At 39.0% G+C, this 18,291-nt stretch overlaps 1 protein-coding gene across 2 annotated transcripts; it reads left to right on the plus strand.

The window, feature by feature from the left end:
• The first annotated feature begins 8,929 nt into the window (after positions 1–8,929).
• LOC112816142 (butyrophilin-like protein 1) lies at positions 8,930–18,084 on the plus strand. 2 transcript variants are annotated; one of them, XM_025862523.2, is made up of 10 exons: positions 8,930–9,095; positions 9,700–9,833; positions 12,146–12,496; positions 13,091–13,372; positions 13,514–13,714; positions 14,240–14,260; positions 14,351–14,377; positions 14,562–14,588; positions 16,584–16,610; positions 17,267–18,084. In XM_025862523.2, exons 2-10 carry the CDS (start codon positions 9,755–9,757, stop codon positions 17,785–17,787), a joined length of 1,536 nt encoding a protein of 511 aa, XP_025718308.2. In that variant the 5' UTR covers positions 8,930–9,095; positions 9,700–9,754; the 3' UTR covers positions 17,788–18,084. The 2 variants fall into 2 exon arrangements, with proteins under 2 accessions (XP_025718308.2, XP_073740948.1); XM_073884847.1 differs by lacking the exon at positions 14,240–14,260.
• The last annotated feature ends 207 nt before the right edge of the window (positions 18,085–18,291 follow it).

The following is an 18,291-nucleotide window of genomic DNA, read 5'->3' on the forward strand; positions in this document are numbered from 1 at the left end:
ATTTGATCATATTCTGTTTTTTGTTTTGTTTTGTTTTTGTTTGTTTTTATCTTTTTCTTTTTCTTTTCTTTTTTCTTTCTTTCCTTTCCTTTTCCCTGGTTTCAGGTCTTTTCTGATTTGTTTAGTGTATATTTTCTGGGGAAGTTGTTACCCTTTTAGCATTTTGTTCTCTCATTCATCTATTCTCCTCTGGACAAAATGACAAGATTGAAAAAATCACCTGAACAAAAAGAACAAGAGGCAGTACTGACTGTGAGGGATGTAATCAATACGGACATTAGTAAGATGTCGGAACTAGAGTTCAGAATGATGATTTTAAAGATACTAGCTGGGCTTGAAAAAAGCATGGAAATTATTAGAGAAACCCTTTCTGGAGAAATAAAAGAACTAAAATTTAACCACATCGGAATCAAAAAGGCTATTAATGAGGTGTAATAAAAAATGGAGGCTTTAACTGCTAGGATAAATGAGGCAGAAGAGAGAATTAGTGATATAGAAGACCAAATGATGGAAAATAAAGAAGCTGAGAAAAAGAGAGATAAACAACTACTGGATCGCGAGGGCAGAATTCGAGAGATAAGTGATACCATAAGATGAAACAACATTAGAATAATTGGGATCCGAGAAGTAGAAGAAAGACAGAGAGGGGCAGAAGGTATATTGGACCAAATCATAGCAGAGAAATTCCCTAATTTGGGGAGGGAAACAGGCATCAAAATCCAGGAGGCACAGAGAACCCCTCTCAAAACCAATAAAAATAGGTCAACACCCCGACATCAAATAGTAAAACTTACGAGTCTCAGAGACAAAGAGAAAATCCTGAAAGCAGCTTGGGAGAAGAGATATGTAACCAACAATGGTAGAAACATTAGATTGGCAACAAACCTATCCACAGAGACCTGGCAGGCCAGAAAGGACAGGCATGATATATTCAGAGCACTAAATGAGATAAATATGTCGCCAAGAATACTATATCCAGCTGGGCTTTCATTGAAAATAGAAGGAGAGATAAAAAGCTTCCAAGGACAAACAAAAGCTAAAGGAATTTGCAAACACGAAACCAGCCCTACAAGAAATATTGAAAGGGGTCCTCCAAGCAAAGAGAGAACCTAAAGGCAACATAGACCAGAAATAACACAGACAATATACAGTAAGAGTCACCTTACAGGCAATATAATGGCACTACATTCATACCTTTCAATAGTTACGCTGAATGTAAATGGGCTAAATGCCCCAATCAAAAGGCACAGGGTATCAGATTGGATCAAAAAGCAAGACCCATCGATATGCTGTCTGCAAGAGACTCATTTTAGACCGAAAGACACCCCCAGATTGAAAATGAGGGGTGGAAAACCATTTATCATGCTAATGGACACCAAAAGAAAGCTGGTGTGGCAATCCTTATATCAGACAAATTAGATTTTAAACCAAAGACTATAATAAGAGATGAGGAAGGACACTATATCCTACTTAAAGGGTCTATCCAACAAGAAGATCTAACAATTGTAAATATCTATGCCCCTAACATGGGAGCAGCCAGTTATATAAGCCAATTAATAACAAAAGCAAAGAAACACATCGACAACAATACAATAATTGTGGGGGACTTAACACCCCCCTGACTGAAATGGACAGATCATCTAAGCAAAAGATCAAAAAGGAAATAAAGACTTTAAATGACACACTAGACCAAATGGACTTCACAGATATATTCAGAACATTCCATCCCAAAGCAACAGAATACACATTCTTCTCTAGTGCCCAAGGAACATTCTCCAGAAGAGACCACATCCTAGGTCTCAACCAAGACCAAAAGATTGGGATCATTCCCGGCATATTTTCAGACCACGATGCTTTGAAACTACACTCAATCACTAAAGGAAAGTCGGAAAGAACTCAAATACATGGAGGCTAAAGAGCATCCTACTAAAGAATGAATGGGGGGCGCCTGGGTGGCTCATTCATTTGGCGTCTGCCTTTAGCTCAGGTCATGATCCCAGGGTCCTGGGATCGAGCCCCTCATCAGGCTCCCTGCTCAGCGGAAAGCCTGCTTCTCCCTGTGCCTCTCCCTCTCTATCTGCTTGTGTTCCCTCTCTTGCTGTGTGTCTCTCTCTCTGTCAAATAAATAAATAAAATCTTTAAAAAAAAAAAAAGAATGAATGGGTCAACCAGGAAATTAAAGAAGAATTTTAAAAATTCGTGGAAACCAATGAAAATGAAAACACAACTGTTCAAAATCTTTGGGATGCAGCAAAGGCAGTCCTAAGAGGAAAGTATATAGCAATACAAGCCTTTCTCAAGAAACAAGAAAAGTCTCAAATACACAACCTAACCCTACACCTAAAGGAGCTGGAGAATGAACAGCAAATAAAGCCTAAATCCAGCAGGAGAAGAGAAATCATAAAGATCAGAGCAGAAATCAATGAAATAGACACCAAAAGAACAGTATAACAGATCAATGAAACTAGGAGCTGGTTCTTTGAAAGAATTAACAAGATTGATAAATCCTTGGCCAGACTTATCAAAAAGAAAAGAGAAATGACCCAAATCAACAAAATCATGAATGAAAGAGGAGAGATCACAACCAACACCAAAGAAATACAAACAATTCTAAGAACATATTATGAGCAACTCTATGCCAGCAAATTAGATAACCTGGAAGACATGGATGCATTCCTAGAGATGTATCAACTACCAAAACTGAACCAGGAAGAAATAGGAAACCTGAACAGACCTATAACCACTAAGGAAATTGAGGCAGTCATCAAAAATCTCCCAACACACAAAAGCCCAGGGCCAGATGGCTTCCCAGGAGAATTCTACCAAACATTTCAAGAAGAATTAATACCTATTCTTCTGAAACTGTTCCAAAAAAATAGAATGGAAGGAAAACTTCCAAACTCATTTTATGAGGCCAGCATTACCTTGATCCCCAAACCAGACAAAGACCCTATCAAAAAGGGGAATTACAGACAATATCCTTGATGAACATGGATGCAAAAATTCTCACCAAAATACTAGCCAATAGGATCCAACAGTACATTCAAAAGATTATTCCCCACGACCAAGTGGGATTTATCTCTGGGCTGCAAGGTTGGTTCATCCGCAAATCAATCAACAGGATACAATACATTAATCAAAGAAAGAACAAGAACCGTATGATCCTCTCAATAGATGCAGAAAAAGCATTTGACAAAGTACAGCATCCTTTCTTGATCAAAACTCTTCAGAGTATAGGGATAGAGGGTACACACCTCAATATCATAAAAGCCATCTATGAAAAACCCACAGCAAATATCATTCTTAATGGGGAAAAACTGAGAGCTTTCCCCCTAAGGTCAGGAATGCTGCAGGGATGTCCACTCTCACCACTGCTATTCAACATAGTATTAGAAGTCCTAGCCACAGCAATCAGACAACAAAAAGAAATCAAAGTCATCCAAATTGGCAAAGAAGAAGTCAAACTCTCACTCTTTGCAGATATGATACTTTATGTGGAAAATCCAAAAGACTCCACCCCAAAACTGCTAGAACTCATACAGGAATTCAGTAAAGTGGCAGGATATAAAATCAATGCACAGAAATCAGTGGCATTCCTATACACCAACAACAAGACAGAAGAGAAATTAAGGAACCGATCCCATTTACAATTGTACCCAAAACCATAAGATATCTAGGAATAAATCTAACCAAAGAGGCAAAGGATCTGTACTCAGAAAACTATAAAATACTCCTGAAAGAAATTGAAGAAGACACAAAGAAATGGAAAAATGTTCCATGCTCATGGATTGGAAGAACTATTATTGTGAAGATGTCAATGCTATCTAGAGCAAGCTACACATTTCAAAGCAATCCCTATCAAAATACCATCCACTTTTTTCAAAGAAATGGAACAAATAATCCTTAAATTTGTATGGAACCAGAAAAGACCCTTAATAGGCAGAGGAATGTTGAAAAAGTAAGGCAAAACTGGTGGCATCACAATTCTGGACTTCAAACTCTATTACAATGCTGTAATCATCAAGACAGGATGGTACTGGCACAAAAACAGACACATGGATCATTGGAACAGAATAGAGAGCCCAGAAATGGACCCTCAACTTTATGTTCAACTAATCTTCGACAAAGCACGAAAGAATGTCCAGTGGAAAAAAGATAGTCTCTCCAAAAATGGTTTGGGAAAATTGGACAGCCACATGCAGAAGAATGAAACTGGACCTTTTTTTTCCTTACACCACACACAAAAATAGACTCCAAATGGTTGAAGACCTAAACGTGAGACAGGAGTCCATCAACATCCTAAAGGACAACACAGGCAGCAAATTCTTCAACCTCAGCTGCAGCAACTTCTTCCTAGTAACATTGCCAAAGGCAAAGGAAGCAAGGGCAAAAATGAACTATTGGGATTTCATCAAGATAAAAAGCTTTTGCACAGCAAAAGAAACAGTCGACAAAACCAAAAGACAACCGACAGAATGGGAGGAAATATTTGCAAATGACATATCAGATAAAGGGCTAGTATCCAAAACCTATAAAGAACTTATTAAACTTAACACCCAAAGAACAAATAATCCAATCAAGAAATGGGCAGAAGACATGAACAGACATTTTTGCAAAGAAGACATCCAAATGGCCAACAGACACATGAAAAAGTGTTCAATATCGCTCGGCATCAGAGAAATCCAAATCAAAACCTCAATGAGATATCACCTCACACCAGTCAGAATGGCTAAAATTAACAAGTCAGGAAATGACAGATGTTGGTGGGGATGCGGAGAAAGGGGAACCCTCCTTCACTGTTGGTGGGAATGCAAGCTGGTGCAGCCACTCTGGAAAACAGTATGGAGGTTCCTCAAACAGTTGAAAATAGAGCTACCATTCGATCCAGCAATTGCACTACTGGGTATTTACCCCAAAGATACAAATGTAGGGATCCGAAGGGGTACGTGCACCCCAATGTTTATAGCAGCAATGTCCATAATAGGCAAACTATGGAAAGAGTCAAGATGTCCATCGACAGCTGAATCGATAAAGAAGAAGTGGTATATATATACAATGGAATATCATGCAGCCATCAGAAGGAATGAAATCTTGCCATTTGTAATGACGTGGATGGAACTGGAGGGTGTTATGCTGAGTGAAATAAGTCAATCAGAGAAAGACATGTATCATATGATCTCACTGATATGAGGAATTCTTAATCTCAGGAAACAAACTGAGGGTTGCTGGAGTGGTGGGGGGGTGGGAGGGATGGGGTGCCTGAATGATAGACATTGGGGAGGGTATGTGCTATGGTGAGTGCTGTGAATTGTGTAAGACTGTTGAATCACAGATCTGTACCTTTGAAACAAATAATACATTATATGTTAAAAAAAAAAAGAAGAAGAAGAAGATAACCGGAGCGGAAGAATGAAGCGGGGGAATACGGAGGGGGAGATGAACCATGAGAGCCTATGGACTCTGAAAAACAAACTGAGGGTTCTAGAGGGGAAGGATTTGGGGGGATGGGTTGGCCTGATGGTGGGTATTAAGGAGGGCATGTTCTGCATGGAGCACTGGGTGTTTTGCACAAACAATGAATCATGAAACACTACATCAAAAACTAATGATGTAATGTATGGTGATTAACATAATAATAAAAAATAATTTAAAAAATAAATTAACAATTAAAAATTAAAAAGCAAAATCAGTTGAGAACTCAAAAAGAAATTTATAGTCATAGTCAGAAAAGAACAGAACCATTACAGAACATATAAATGAAGTCATAGAAGTTTTAAGTTATATAAACTATGCTATACCAAATCCTAATGTCTTTGTGAGATCTACTAATTTCTCTTAATTTTTAATTAATATAAATCCACTGCAGGCAATTAAGATGGATTCATAGAAATGACCCAGTGTGACACTTATCAAACCCTTCCTCCACTGTGCTGGAGTAGTGGGAGTGTCAGATCTTTCCCAGGTGTTCTTATATAAACAAACACCAAAATGTCTGCTTATTTCAAGGATTCTTTTTGAAACTTGCTTAAGTATCTAATCTCAGTAGAGATTTGGATTTACATTTTCTAAACAGTCAGGGATTTAACATGTGTGTGAATGACACTTGAATTTAAATTTATGAAAGAAGTCACTACCACAAGAAGACCACTGTCTCCCTTGCAGGCACCTACTCTATTGGTTGAGGCTACCAGAAAAAGAAAAACACAGATAAAGTCAGCATGTGGCTCCTCCATTCCTAGGTAGCTAACTTCAACAGACAACATGTACCAAATCTCCTATCCTTCCACCTTACTCCCACTCAAATAACAGTGGCCAACCAAAGTGGAATAAACTAACCTTGGGATTTATCTCCAAACCTTCTCCCTGCTCCAAGCCCACGTTCAAAACCTGCAGCCTTCACTCTTTACATTAGAGAAGCTTTGTGAGGTAGAAACTTCTGATTCTTTGTCCAGAAATTTCTTCCTTATGTCCCTACATTTAGATGTTCATTTTATCGCTTAGATAATTCTGATTTCTACTCAGGAATGTAAAGACTACATTTGTAGTAATGAATTCAATGTGACAGATGTATGATGGAAGCTGATTCTTTTTCTTTTGTACATAATGGGTTTTCTGGACTGTAGAAGCTTTGAGGTTTTCGTTTGTCTGTAGTTCTAAAACTTTAAAAAATTATGTATAAATGGCATTTTTTTTCCTCCAATAATTTAACTCTTTATGAAGTGCCCTTTCTTCTGATTCTGGCCCCTAATCTGCTTCCCAGTTTAGAAAACCTATTAAATGAATGTTGAAACTCTAGATCTAGTGTGCTTAATTTAACTTATGTTTCTTAAGTTTTATATCTTTGATTTAAAGTATCATATTCTGGAAGCATCCAGTAACCTTATTTTTCTAGCCCAATATATATTTTTTAAGTTTTAATTTACAGTCCACTTAGTTAACATACAGTGTAATATGAGTGTCAGGTGTACAATTTCATGATTCAACACTTTCATGCAACACACAGTGCTCTAGTCCAATATTTTGGTCTGTAGAGGTGTCTACTCTGGTATCTGACCTTTCTAGTTGGTTTCTATTTTAAGTCAGTTTTCCACTCCCAAGAATGTGAATTATTTCTTTAGTCCTGAATTTCCTACAAATGAATCTTTCTTATTGTGCTTCATATTTGCATTAAAAAATCTTTACATATATTATTCTTTACTTTTTCATGTGAGAGAAATCTGAAGATTTGAGATAAGCAAAAACAACAGTTAGAAACACCCCTATTTGTATTACTCAGACATAAATATCCTTTCATTTTTGTGTGTGTGATTTTGAAGTCTTACCTGTCATATTTCTTAAGCAAATAAGAATCATACTGTTCATGCTGTCTTAAAACTGCTTTTTGAAGTAAGTAATATCTTGTAGTGCTCCTTTTCCCTCCCCCCTCACCTTTCTCCTTAAACACATGAACACTCTTATGATGTAATTCCCTTAAAATACTCTCCACAGATTAGTGGACTTTCCTCAAATAATTCTTTATTATTGGGAAAAATGTCTATGATATTTATGTGAATTTTTCACATTTATTTTTCTAGCTTTGTTGGAAATGTATATTAATCTATTTACACTTTTGAATAGAATATACACACAAGCATATTCACAAATTTCAAAGTAAACAAGAAACAAGTAGTAACTTTAACCCTTACATTTCTCTTTCAGTGTTCCCCTCTCATTCCCAAATACTTCAGACCTAAGCGATTAGGTGGATGTCACCAAGTGAGACAAAAGGGCCTCAGTGGGGAGGGCTACCCAGCATGGTGGGAGAGGGCTTGAGTGGGCCACCAGGGCATGAGTGAGGTGGAGAGGCAGCCCTGAAGAGAACTGCAGAAGAATACATTGTATTATAGTCAAGCAATTAGGCAGCAGTAAGAATTTTTAAATGTACTGATAACACAACATGGTTGAATCTCAAAAAACATTTTCTTTATTCAAAGAAGCCAAACACAGAAGTGGACATGCTGTATAATTTCTTTTTGATTGTTTTTGAAATTTTAGAATACATAAGATTAAGCTATCATGATTTATATCAGAGTACTGTTTGTTTTTCCTGGAATGAATTGAATGGCAATGGAGTTGAGGAAAATTTTCAAGAGACAGACATGGTCCATATTTTGAGGGAGGTGGTAGTTACATGAGTGTAAACAGTTGTAAACTTCATTGAAATGTACATTTCAAAACCACACATTCCATTGTATGCAAATTATATCTTCATAAATTTGATTTCTAAAAAGCTGAATGTACCTCACTGTCTCTAGAGAATATTTATTTAGGATCTTGGTATCTCTTTGGCCAGATTGTTAGTGGCTTACATACTAATATTTATGCATTTGCTTATTTGTGTCCTTAATCATCTGTAAACCTTGTGTGACGTGAAAAAAACATGACTTGGACTTGGAAAAAATGTGAATGGGAAAGAAACGCCTTTGGAGCACATTCTATATCTGGGACTGTAGAATTGTGTTATTATTCCCATTTTACTCTTGGGAGCCCTAAGGTTTTGGAAATACAGCCCTAAGCTTCTCAGAGCACAGAGCCCTCCATTTCTGACCTCCTATTTTCCCCTGCAGTTTCCAATGCCAGTTAGGGTGTGGTAGGAGGAAGCCTGTATCTCTTGTTCTTGTTCTCTAAATCAGTTAACTTTGTAAGTTAAACACTGGGATGACCAACATCCTTGAATACCACACAAGAAGAGGATTCTCCCTCCCTGAATAATGTGATTTCAGCCCTTTGCAGGTAGGAGGAGGAAGCTACACTGAGCATTTTTGACCAAAGCACATTTTAGAGTTCTTATCATTCCAGAGCTGTGCCCAGTCCAAAGTCCCCTAGGATAGTCCCCTTTATTACCTCCACTTTCAAAGTAACCACAAGAGCTGCAGGCAGGCTATGACTTTAATATTGGACCCATTCTAGGAGAAGCATTCACATGTCAGTGCCTTTTGGTAGCCCTGTTTGTCCCCCTTCCTAAGGATATGTTTCCAGTCCAGGGATGGGTTAGAAACCTACTATTCCCAGCCCCTGCAGCCACACCTTTGGACGCTGACCACAAGAACAACCAGGTACCAATTGTCTCTGGAGCTGGGCCTTATAGTTTAACTGAGGAGATGAGGAGCTTCCAGAAAGGCTCCTGGCTCAATCTGGATGGTGAGAGAGAAATGTGTGGTGATGTGGAGGTGTGTCTGTAGGAGATGTGGGTCCTAAAAACAAAAGGGCCTGAGCTCTGGGCCACATAGTGAGAAAACTCCCTTCTCTTTCTGGAGTTAAGCCACAAGAGTGTTTATAGTAAAAATAAATAAGTAAATGCATGAATGAATCAATGAATGAAGGCGAGAAGGAGGAAGTTAGATTGGCCAATAGGAGTGGACTAATTTTGTGTCTGCCTGCATTTCTCAAAATGAACTCAGGGTTTTTCAATTTCACAAAAGCCCACAGGACAAAAGAGAGTGGTTTACAGTTTTCTACACCTGCTGGGGAAGCAGTTGGTTTTCAGAAAGAAGAGAGGGAAAGAAAATCCATTGGGGAAGGGTTGGAGTTGGTGGCAGTCTGTGAGGAAGAACAGCCAAAAAATTCATATTTGCGTTATAAAAGTAAATCTTTGAACAGGGATTTTTTTTTTTCCTGAAGTTTTCACTCTGGTGGCTTTTGCACCACCTTCTCTTACAGAGTACTTCCTTGTCAGAGTGAACATTTTGTGCTTTCACTTTCTGCTCTGAAGAAGATGGTGTGTTCTCCTGACTCTTCTGGTGGCTTCCTCCCCCTTCTCCTCCTTCTCCATGTGTCTACATGGTACTCAGCAGGTCAGTGTTCTCTCTCCGTCTCTTTATTTATTGACTTGTTTTTAATGGCTCTTCTCAGATGATGAAAAATCTTGATCATCCATTGGTGGTCACTGTACCTCCTCTCAAAGGCAGTTATACTGGGGGGAGGCTGTAACTGTGTTTGTACCAACCAAAGACTGGAAGTTTCTGGCCAAGAATTGGAGTGATCTTTATATCAACAGCCCTTATTACTTTGGGTAGATTTTATAAAACTCATAGTTGTAATGTTTAGCTAAATCTTTATTGAGTATGGGTGATTTTAGCCTGCTTAATTTCAGTGTAACAGTATCAGTGAAAATATACTTTATAATGTTCACATTGCCAAGGAAACCTAAGTCTGAGCACAAAGAATTTGGAATCCCTGGTTATGATCTTTGACAAATCATTTCTTTTTCCCCTCTGGGACTTGAGTCCTTCTTTCATAAAATAGAAAGGACCCTCAGGATAAAGTTTTCAGACTCCAGGTTTGGACAAAAACCAACTATGAGATTACAATAATCACATTTTCTATTAAAATCTCTTTAATTTGATGTCAGTTAGGCAGGGAATATTAAAATGTTTGATTTCCATACATTTTGATTCAGCAATTCTATAAGAATTTATCATAAAGAAAAGCTCTCCCATGTGCATATGTATAATGTATTAAATGTTTATTGTGGGACCGTTTATAGTAATAATAAATTAGAAGCAATATAAATATTTACCCTGATACAGGAAAAGCTTAAACACAATGCTATAGGCCATGTCAAAAACAATAAGTAGAGCTCAATTATATGTACTAAAATGGTTGGATGTTCCTTATTGCAGAAATTGAAATGTAATGATTCCATTTATGTGAAATGGAATAACTTTTACACTACATTGTAGATATAAGTAATGTCAAATACCTTTTCCTAAATTAAATGACTCCTATAACGTGTATAGCCAGTAGTCCTTTATCAGTTAACTAATATCAGTTAACACATATCTGTTGAGTACTCTGGGTATTACACAGAAATAGAAAAGAAGGGAGACCACGGCCCACATCCAGCCCAATGGCCAAGGTCATGCTTCTTGATTAGGACTGCCTGATCCACATTCTCTGGGACAGTCTGTTCATGGGATTTTTCCTTTAAGCCCATGTGGCCTTGCCCTTTGTGTTCAACACTCCTGGACCCCCTCACAGCCATGCCTTTTTGAATTCTTCCCACTCCAGGGTCACTACATTTGTGGGCCCTTAAGCTCTGACCATTCAAAAGAGCCACAATATCCTTGGCCTCTGCCAGTGCAAGTTTTGCCCAGGGGGCATCCATCACCTTTTAGTTATCATTGATTTCTATACTAAAATAAGTTACAAGCAGATGGCTTAAGTGACTTGATAAAGGAGCTTGTTTCATAATTAAGCAAAGTCCCCATTTTTGGCTTGCAGCATCCTCCTTCCCTGCCCCAGGGAATCCAACCATCCTCTCTGGTAAAGACTGCTCCGCCCTTGCCACCTGGAACCGCTGGCTTCCAAGTCCTCTTAAGAAAATAATTTTTGGGCGCCTGGGTGGCTCAGTTGGTTAAGTGACTGCCTTCGGCTCAGGTCATGATCCTGGAGTCCCGGGATTGAGTCCCGCATCGGGCTTCCTGCTCAGCAGGGAGTCTGCTTCTCCCTCTGACCCTCTTCCCTCTCATGCTTTCTATCTCTCATTCTCTCTCTCTCTCAAATAAATAAATAAAATCTTTAAAAAAAAAGAAAAGAATTTTTATGAAAAACTATTCTTTATGATTCTAAGCATTCAGTTATTTAAAAAAAAAAAAACAACCTAACCTGATAAATTCTACATTTCACTTTGATATAAAACACTGCTAATCCTTTCCTTCAACCTTCAACACAGAGTAACCTAAATTTCTAATCTTTAGATTAGAAATGGCTACTTATCCTCTTAGGAGCAGTGTGTTGGGAGAGAAGAGCATGAGTGTGGAGAGAAGTACCTTCACTCCTCTCCTACCAAAAGAAGGGATAATTGCTTAATAAATTACTTTGCCACATTTAATTCTGAATAAGTCTCCTTTATATAGGTTTTACATAACTTACACATAAATGCTATTTGTAAATGCATAGAAAAATTGTCCTTTCAAATGCCAAACAATCAGTAGTTGTTACCTCCGGAGAATATAGTTGAAGAAGTTAGATTATATAGATATATATTTTAAGACATATATGTAACTTTTTTGGAAAACAATGCAAATAAGAAAGAAATGCAGATGGGTCTTTTGTTTCATCCTCCCTCACTCATTTCCCCAATCTGTCTTTGATTTTCACGCAGTGTCCGAGTTTTCTGTGACGGGACCAGCTGAGTCCATCATGGTTCTGCTAGGGGAAGATGCCACTTTGCCCTGTCAGCTGTTCCCTGAGCAGAGTGCCGCCCACATGCACATTCGGTGGTACCGAACCCAACTCTCCCCCGCTGTGTTTGTGTACCAAAATGGACAGGAACAAGGTGGGGAGCAAATGCTGGAGTACCGCGGCAGGACAGAGTTGGTGAGGGACTCCATCAACAAAGGGGGAGTGGTCCTGTTGATCCATCACGTTCGTGCCTCTGATCATGGACAGTACCGGTGTCATTTTAAGGATGGTCAGAGTTCCCAAGAGGCTATTGTGGAGCTGCATGTTGTAGGTATGTTAACCTGGCACAGAGGGTGTATGTCATGGTGTAAAGCAAGGAGAAAAATAAGGATGTCTGGATTCCTAACCTGGCATTTCTTATGATCTTCTGTATATTGATATGCTAATTTACCTTGCAGAATGTCAATTTCTTAAACTATACAGTGAGGCTAAGACTACATACTCTATTCACTTTTAAACACCAAAAAAGGCAATATTTCTGAATACGTTTTTGTATCATAAAAGACCCCAGAAAATTAACTAGTATTAATTCAGTCTAGTATTGATACCCTCAGACATTAGTTTTCACCCAATCAGTAGAGAAAGGCAATTTATAGGATTAAACTCCTTTTTCTAACTTTAATTGTACCTATTTTTTCCTCTCCTTTAAATGACCCCAAAGTTCTCTTAGTCTAAGTATAGTGCAAAGGCATCAAGTTGATTTTAAAACTGAATCACAGGTTGGTCTAACATTCACTGTGAGAGGTTTATTGACCTCTGAGCTTCAGTTTACTTATCAGTCTAGTGAGGGCATTTCTGTCTTCAGCCTCAGGGACTCCTGAGCCCCAAGGACCCCAGGCCTTAAACACATGCCTTCTCTCCTCAGGGTTGGGCTCTGCACCTCATGTTCATATGATGGGACCTAAGGATGGTGGGATCCAAGTGCTGTGCTCTGCAGATGGCTGGTTCCCAAAACCCAGGGTGCAGTGGAGTGACATGATGGGAGTGAATCTACAGTCCCTCTCTGAGTTTCAGACCCAAGATGAAGATAGGCTCTTCCATGTGGAAGCATCTCTTGTGGTCACAGACAGCTCTCTGGGCAATGTGACCTGTTCCATCCAGAATCCCCTCTCTGGACAGGAGAAAGCATCAGCCATCTTCCTCCCAGGTGAATGAGGCACAAACCTCAAAGCAGAGTTGGGAGTGTGGTGAGGGCAGGGAGGAGGGAAGGAGGGCTGAGGGAGCCTTGGAGAGAGGGCAGGATGGCCTCCAGGCTAGTCCTCACTATGTCTTCACATGCCTGTGTCAGAGCCCTTCTTCCCCAGGATGGACCCATGGAAGGCAGCCCTGGCTGGAACAGTCCCTATGCTGATGCTCCTCCTCATTGGGATCAGCTACACTGGCTGGAGAGAACATCAAGCCAAAGAAAGAGAAGTAAAGAAAAAGAAAAGAGAATCTCATGAAAGAGATCAGATGAAAAATGAAAAGGAAATGGCACTGAAGGACAAAGGTAAATTGTGGCAGCAGGACAAATAGGGTTTGTGGAAAAGCTGAGGGTACAGGTTGTATAAGGTGGGTAGGGAAATAAAAGGTCACCAAAGGACCTCAAGGAAAACACATAGTACTAAAATTCCATAAAGCTGGAGTGTTATGGAAAGGAGGAAACCATGTGGGAAACTTGGAAACCCATAACTGGGCAGTGGTCTGTACCCACAATGTGGTGTTGTTTCTCCTTGTGGAAATGTCTTTCCCCATTTTCTCCTCCTATTCTTCCTTCAAGATTAGCTTCTGAAACACCTAAGAAACCTTGAATTTCCATGAACTGTGGGCACTCCTTCCTCAGTGACCCTGACATTTCCCATGTAACTTTTCCTAGCACTTGTCATTTTAGATTCCACATGTATGTTTGTTAATTCTTCTCACCTACTTAACTATGGGAGCCCTAAGGGAGGGCCACATTGAATTCTTTCAACTATTCCATGAACTCAAGAGCAGTTAAAACCCAATTTGATGGATTTTATATCGCTTCTTTCAGAGATTCTCAAGGCAGAGCTTGGTGAGTCTTGCTTCATCTCATGCCCTGTGTAGAATTTGCTCCCTTTTCCACATCTGTTGTAGGTCTCTCACTGAATTTTGTTTCTTTCAGAACGGCGAAAGTCACTATACCTTGCAGGTAAGAGACTGGGTTTCCCACACTCCTCAATGTTTTGATGTCCAACACTTTCTCAGCTCCCTCTCTTCAGAGGAAAAGACTGAAAGATTTAATAGTGACTAGTGAAAAAAAAATAAGGGGGAGGGAGAAGAATGTGAGGCTCTGGATGTCTTGCCTTGTCTTAACTGGATTTGTTCTGTTTTAGATTGGAGGAAGGCTCTGCTGTATCCTGGTAAGTAACTCTCTGGCTTAGATCTTGCCATGTGCCTCTGATATTCCAAATAAAATAAGTAGAGACATAAACATATACACACACACACATCCACTTGCAAGTTGTGAAGATTTATTTGGTATGAATCTATAGTATTTTGAAATTGGAAGCTCAAATATTCAATTGTTTTTCACAGCTAAGTCTAAAGAAGAAATAACTGTTGACTGGTAAATTCCACATGGCTAGAGTAGGACTCGACACGAATTGTTAACCCAACCACTAGGGAGAAGGAAGAAAAAGAACTCAGCGATTTTGATGAGATTTAGGAAGAATAAAAAAATACCCTACATTATATCAGCATTTCTATACTGTGAATAAAGTTTAAAAGAGCAGATAACATATCAATTTTATATTTGGGAAAAAGATATTAATTATTTATTTTATTTATTTTACCTATTTTAAATAAACGGAGTAAAGTTCAAAACACAGGAACAAGGTTTATGTTTGAAAAAGCTTGAAAAACAATCTTTCAAAATATTTTAATATCATTTTAAAATATATTTATCTGGTAGTAGAGGGAACTGGCTATTTTATATCTTCTGATATCTATGTGTGTTTAAGACTGTGTGTGTAATAGAGTTAGACCTCAAAAGCATACTAGGTAATTCCTTAAATATGTAGTTGTGCCATTTTTATATGCCCAATATTATGCTAGATGTTGGTGGCATAAACCATGGTCTCTGACCCTGAAGTGCATTGGGGGAAGTAAGCTAAGAACCAGGCAACAGCACACAGCCTGATAAATACTTTGATAAGACAGGGTCAAGGTGCCCTCCCAAGGATTAAAGTCAGGTAAACAGTTTCTAAGAATTTTCTTTTCTTTTTTTCTTTCCTTTCCTTTCCTTTCCTTTCCTTTCCTTTCCTTTCCTTTCCTTTCCTTTCCTTTCCTTCTTTTCTTTTCTTTTCTTTTCTAATATTTTATTTATTTATTTGAGAGAGAGAGAGAGAGAGTACCAGCAGGGGGAGGGAGAGAAGTAGACTTCCCACTGAGCAGGGAGCCTGAGTAGGGCTCAATCCCAGGACCCTGAGATCATGATCTGAGCTGAAAGCAGGTGCCCCTCTACTAAGAGTTTTCTTTCAGGAGCTGCTTTAAAAATGTTCCCATGATTCTAGAGGAGAGAGCAAAGTGTAGTAAGGATTAGGACATGCAGGTTTTAGTTCCAACTCTACCAATTACAGCTGAGGAATTGAGTCATTTTTGCTTTCTTAATCTCAGCCTTCTTATCTCTAAGATGAAAATATTGCAGATGCCCTTCTTGACTCATATATTCATCAATTCTATATATAGAGTGCTACCTTTCTTAGAAGTAGGCAGCTCAGTGAGAGACCATCAAGAATTATGGATAAGTTCTTATCTGCCTATTGCCCCAAGACACTAAGAGAATATCCAATCTTTAAATAAAATCACAAGTTCTATCATAAGAGAAGTGGCCCCAGGCAGAGGCAGATGTAGTTCTCTTCCTCGTGAAGACTCTATCTCTGGAGAAAAATATTAAAAATTTGATAACAAGCATTAAAATTAAAAAAGGTCAGTTTAAAAGCCTTGGTCTGAAGATTGAACTCTACTCTGAAGTGGTCATCGGCTGGGAAACCCCTGAAATAAAATAATAAAATAAAATAAAAGGATATTTTATAGCTTTCATCCTCAATGAGGAGTGCCACAGAGGTCTTAAAAGCATAGGTGCCTAGAACACTAGACTCTGTCCCAAGTGTTCTCCAGACTTACTCCCCCAGCATTGGGCCAAATGAGGGGATTGTTTCTAATCTGAGACAGCATGTAGGAAGTACACCCTTTGTCTTGTAATTTCTGGACACTGCCAAGTTCATGGGGCTCAGAGGAAGAGCGAAAGAGAGCTGAGAAGAGACAGCAATGAGCCAGGAAAGGAAGTGTGTCCCTCCTCTTCATTCTGTGGGTATGCTTCCATCATAGTCTCAATTTGTATTGCTCTTTTTCAGACTGGAGGAAGGAAAAGTTCCAGCCTGGTGAGTGGCTCTTTGTTTATCTTTTTGACTCCTTTCCAACCTGCCCTCTGATATCCCATTTTTTTCTTCCTAACATCATCTCCTAGTTGAAAAGACAGAGGCACCATTATTCTGGTAAAGAGAGGGGAGAACATGATCATTAACTGTTGGCCTGAACTGAAATTTGCTGCTAGGATTAGCTACTCTGGTTGTATTTACACCTTCATATACTGGCCATGCTTTCTCACCTGTGGTGGGGGGTGGGGGGGTCCACTTGGTTCTGAATGAAATTATAGCCCCCTCAGTTGAGGAAATCCCCAACTGAGTAAAAAGTGCTCAAAATGATGCGAGTAACTTAGCTGCTTTTTGTAAAGAAGCCAGCTGACATGGAGCCTATTAATACTAATTGAAGAACATACTTCTAATTTGTAGATAATTTGGAAAGAACACTATTCTCAAGTAAACACTGCAAGTCCCAGCTCACTCTGGCACTCTGAGATAAGTAGGATTGAACCCATGGGGAAAGCACCCCATAGCTCCACCTCCCCCAACACACACACATTCAGAGGACAAGTGTTCTTTCATTATTTGATCCTGTTTCTCTAAAGTTTCACCTGCACAACAGCTTTCTGAAATATATACTGTTGGCCCTTCCCTTCTCTTTTCTTTCCCCACAGCGGATGTGACTATAAATCAGGTAATCCATCAGAATAATTCTGACCCAGAGAGAAAAGAGAACCTCAGAGAGGAAACACAGGATCTACCTCTTAGTGATAAGAAAGGAGACTGCAACCTTATCACACTTAATCAGGAAGGCTTCATCTCAGGAAGACATTACTGGGAAGTGGATATTAAGGACACTGATGAGTGGACTCTAGGCATTTATGAGAAGCCCACAGGCAAGATTGGGTTATCCACAGATCTACAAGACAAGATATTCAGAGTTTTAGAGAAGAAAAGATGTGAATACAGGGCTCTTACCTGTGGCCCTCAAGACATTTCCCTGGAAGGGCATCTCCAGATAGAAAAGTATCCACAAAAGATTGTGATTTTTTTGGATTATGAAGGCCATGATATTTCTTTCTATGACATGACTCAGGGCACCCACATCTTCTCCTTCACCCAGGCAAGCTTCTATGGGTCACTCTATCCTTACTTCAGCTTTAAATCCATGCAGCATTCCCCATCAGAGCAATAGTAAGTGACTTAGAGGAAGAAACTGTACAGTGAAGACAATAGCCTATTCTCTGTAAACCCTAGAATGCCAGTTTTGATGGGTGACCTCAGGCTCACTGATGATAAGGCCTCTTGGCTTGAGACTCCATGAGTCCCCATGACCAGCAGTGTTTCTTAATTGCAGAGAAGAAACTTTTTGTTGTAATTGTTATTGTTATAAATGCTGTTTCTTGCTTTATATATAATATATCACAGACTGATAATTTTCTAAAATAAATTACTGGAAAAATGAAGTCATTAAAAAAACCAATGCATACAATTACAAGTTGTAATAAGCTTATTGTTAGATTCCATATGCTTAAAATTACTCTGTCAATTTGCTCTGAAATGTTTGTAATACTCTAGTTCTGTGTTTGTCTCATAAAGAACTGGTAGGAAAGAGTCAATATATTTCACTGGTCTGTGAACACTTGAGTGACCCTGGTAAAGCAGTATTCAAAGGGGTAAAAATTAGATAAACTTCTTC

This window comes from Callorhinus ursinus, unplaced genomic scaffold (assembly GCF_003265705.2).
Source record: "Callorhinus ursinus isolate GAN/ISIS: 27379988/994484 unplaced genomic scaffold, GSC_fseal_2.0 scaffold59, whole genome shotgun sequence".
NCBI classification, from domain to species: domain Eukaryota; kingdom Metazoa; phylum Chordata; class Mammalia; order Carnivora; family Otariidae; genus Callorhinus; species Callorhinus ursinus.